The following is a 3,250-nucleotide window of genomic DNA, read 5'->3' on the forward strand; positions in this document are numbered from 1 at the left end:
TTCATCATCAGTGAAGCTCCTCCCACAACAATCACATCATCAGTGAAGCTCCTCCCACAGCAATCACATCATCAGTGAAGCTCCTCCCACATCAGTTCTCCAATAAATGCTGGAATATTCCCAACAGACGAGCATCAGAGCATCAGGAAGAGCTGAAACCTGCAAAGACTGAGTTTATTAAAGAGGACAGTGAGAACATGAGTGATCCAGAACCCTGCAGAATGAAACACACTGAAGATACTGAAGAACAAAGAGGTTGGTGTTTATTCTTCATTCATTCATGATGCTGAAAAACATTCATGATAGAAAGATTCAAACACTAATGCACATTTACATTCAGATTTACTGATAAAGTTTTTTTTTTTTTAGAGAAGTTGTTCATAGTTATATAGATTATTCTTCTTACAGTAACTTTGGTAAGAGGGTTGATGAACACTGTACAGTTTGTGTAAAAACTGAGACAATGGATTGAGATTATTTTCTTGTCCTTCCTGGATGTCACAATTTTAAGAAATTCTCTATTTTTTGAAAGGAGGAAAATAATGTCAGAAGTAACAGGGTTGAGTGAAACATGTAGGACACTAATAGTGCTGATATAAATGGTTAATTTAAAACCAGTTAAAGCCGCAGTTACTCTAGACTTTCAGCATGTTAAATTTCTACAGACACTGCAATGATCATGATATGATTTTTTTTTAAAATAAATTCAGCGAAAGTTTATAAAAGTTAACCTAAATGATCACAATATTTTAGGGCTCACTTTTGTATGTCCTTTCACTTCATGTTTCTCTCTTTACATTTTGATGCACTGAAAATGAAATTAATTATTTTTCTTTCATTTCAGACCTGATGGAAGAGAGCGAGGAGAGTGAAGAACTGAATGAAGTGGAGGAGGAACATCATGACAAACCTGGAGAAAAACCTTTGAGTCGCTCAAAGACTAAAAAGATATTATCAAAGAAAAGAAAAGCCAAGAAATCTTTCACCTGCACTCAGTGTGGGGAGAGTTTCACATTCAAACACAGTCTTGAGCGACACATGAGGATCCACACTGGAGAAAGACCGTTCTCATGTGATCAGTGCGGGAAGAGTTTCATGCGATCATCATGCCTTAAAGTACACATGAGAATCCACACAGGAGAGAAGCCGTACTCATGTGATCAGTGTGGGAAGAGTTTCCCACAAAAGCCAAGTCTCCAGATTCACATGAGAGTTCACACTGGAGAGAAGCTGTTCTCATGTGATCAATGCGGGAAGAGATTCACACAGAAACCACATCTTAGGGGACACATGATGATCCACACAGGAAAGAAGCCGTATGCATGCGATCAATGTTGGAAGAGTTTCACACGATCATCACATCTTAAAGAACACATGTGGATCCACACGGGAGAGAAGCCGTTCACATGTGATCAATGTGGGAAGAGTTTTGTGCACGAAACTAGCCTTAAAGAACACATTATGATTCACACCGGAGAGAAGCCATTCATGTGTGATCAGTGTGAAAAGAGATTCTCAAACAAAAAAAAGTCTTCACCTTCACATGAAAGTTCATACTAGAGAGAAGCCGTTCACATGTGATCAGTGTGGGAAGAGTTTCACACAAAAAACAAGTCTTGAACTTCACATGAGGATTCACACAGGAGATAAACCACACGCATGTGATCAGTGTGGAAAGAGTTTCTCACAATCATCAAGTCTTAAAGATCACATCAGAATCCACACTGGAGAGAAGCCGTTTGTGTGTGATCAATGTGGGAAGAGATTCACAAACAAAAAAAGTCTTGAGCTTCATATGAGGATCCACACTGGAGAGAAGCCGTTCACATGTGATCATTGTGGGAAGAGCTTCACACAATCATCAAACCTTAAGATTCACATGAGGATCCACACCGGAGAGAAGCCGTTCACATGTGATCAATGCGGCAAAACATTTATTGGGTCATCAGCCCTTAAGGCACACCTGACAGTTCATACGAAGGAGAAGCCACATTCATGTTCTGTGTGTGGAAAGAGTTTTTCACTACTGCAAAATTTGCATACACATCAGAAAATACACACTGGTGTGAGAGAGTACATGTGCTTCGAGTGTGAGAAGACTTTTGTTTCATCTGACCATTTAAAACAGCACCAGAGAATTCACACTGGAGAAAAACCGTACAAGTGTTCACACTGTGACAAGAGATTCAGTTGTTCATCACATCTGAAAGCACATGAGATGATCCACAGCAGAGAGAAGCTGCTCATGTGTGATCAGTGTGGAAAGAGTTTCACTATTAAAAGTCACCTGAAGATACACATGAAGATCCATGCAGTGGAGAAACCACATCACCACAGTCTGAGATCAAGGTAAGTAGTTCATCTTTATGTGCTTAGAAACAAAGTCTCTTTGTCAAAATCATAGACCCGTAGGGTAAAATTTGGTACACTGATAGAGGGTAGTTTGAAATGTATCCATAGTAAATTTGGAGTCTCTAACTCAATCTCTCTAGCGCCACCAACTGTCCAAAATTACACTTATGTTTGTGCTAATAACTGAACCGTAATGGCTAGAAAATGAAAATCAAATCAGATCATCTTCAGTCCATGCTGGCAAAAAGTTATTAAAAGCCTTCTGATAATCTTAACAATTCTCAAATAACATACAAATAAATTTAATGTAGAGCACCCCAAATTGGACTCAAGGCAGTATCTCCGCAAAGCTTTATCATATTCATACCAAACTTGGTACATGTCATCGCAAGCAAAATAGCAAAAATGGCAATAACTTCTGAACGGTTTGTCCAGAAATCATGAAAGTGGTCTCGTCAGATTTCCTATAATTCCTATATCAGGCATTTTGAGTGTCAGCCATTTTGAATTTTGTGCTAAAATGCTGTATTTTATGAACGCATTAGTGTATCATTATGAAACTCTGTCTGGGTCATCAGCGTGATGCCCTGAAGGAGCCTGAGAAGTTTTAAGCCAGCGCCACCTAGTGGTAAAATCAAAGATTCAAATGCTTATAACTTTGGGTGTGGTTGACTTATTTTCACTCCTGAATCCTTACCGAGTCCAACAATACCAAACATGCTAGGTTTCGGCTTATGGTTTTTGTAATGTGATTTAGCACTTAAAAAAAAACTTTTGCTAAATATCTTCGGAACCGTTAGTCCGATCGAGATAAAACCACCGTAGGAAACACGGAACCTTAGTTGGTTAACTAAATGTTAATGCCTAAATGTCAAAATTTTGATAGGAAGTGACAAAA

General features: G+C 38.7%; 1 protein-coding gene across 1 annotated transcript; it reads left to right on the plus strand.

Moving 5' to 3' along the window:
- Positions 1-1,128: 1,128 nt before the first annotated feature.
- Positions 1,129-2,943, plus strand: LOC127510220 (gastrula zinc finger protein XlCGF8.2DB-like). The gene is made up of 4 exons (XM_051889787.1): positions 1,129-1,458; positions 1,544-2,022; positions 2,107-2,349; positions 2,931-2,943. Exons 1-4 carry the CDS (start codon positions 1,207-1,209, stop codon positions 2,941-2,943), a joined length of 987 nt encoding a protein of 328 aa, XP_051745747.1. The 5' UTR covers positions 1,129-1,206.
- The last annotated feature ends 307 nt before the right edge of the window (positions 2,944-3,250 follow it).

Source organism: Ctenopharyngodon idella, chromosome 3, assembly GCF_019924925.1.
Source record: "Ctenopharyngodon idella isolate HZGC_01 chromosome 3, HZGC01, whole genome shotgun sequence".
Taxonomy (NCBI): domain Eukaryota; kingdom Metazoa; phylum Chordata; class Actinopteri; order Cypriniformes; family Xenocyprididae; genus Ctenopharyngodon; species Ctenopharyngodon idella.

Coding starts and splice junctions, on each gene's coding strand:
- LOC127510220 (XM_051889787.1), top strand. CDS start 1,207: ATGAGAGTTCACACTGGAGAGAAGCTGTTCTCATGTGATCAATGCGGG. Junction 1,459..1,543: donor AAACTAGCCTTAAAGAACAC/ATTATGATTCAC, acceptor CTTCACCTTCAC/ATGAAAGTTCATACTAGAGA. Junction 2,023..2,106: donor GTGTGTGGAAAGAGTTTTTC/ACTACTGCAAAA, acceptor GAAGACTTTTGT/TTCATCTGACCATTTAAAAC.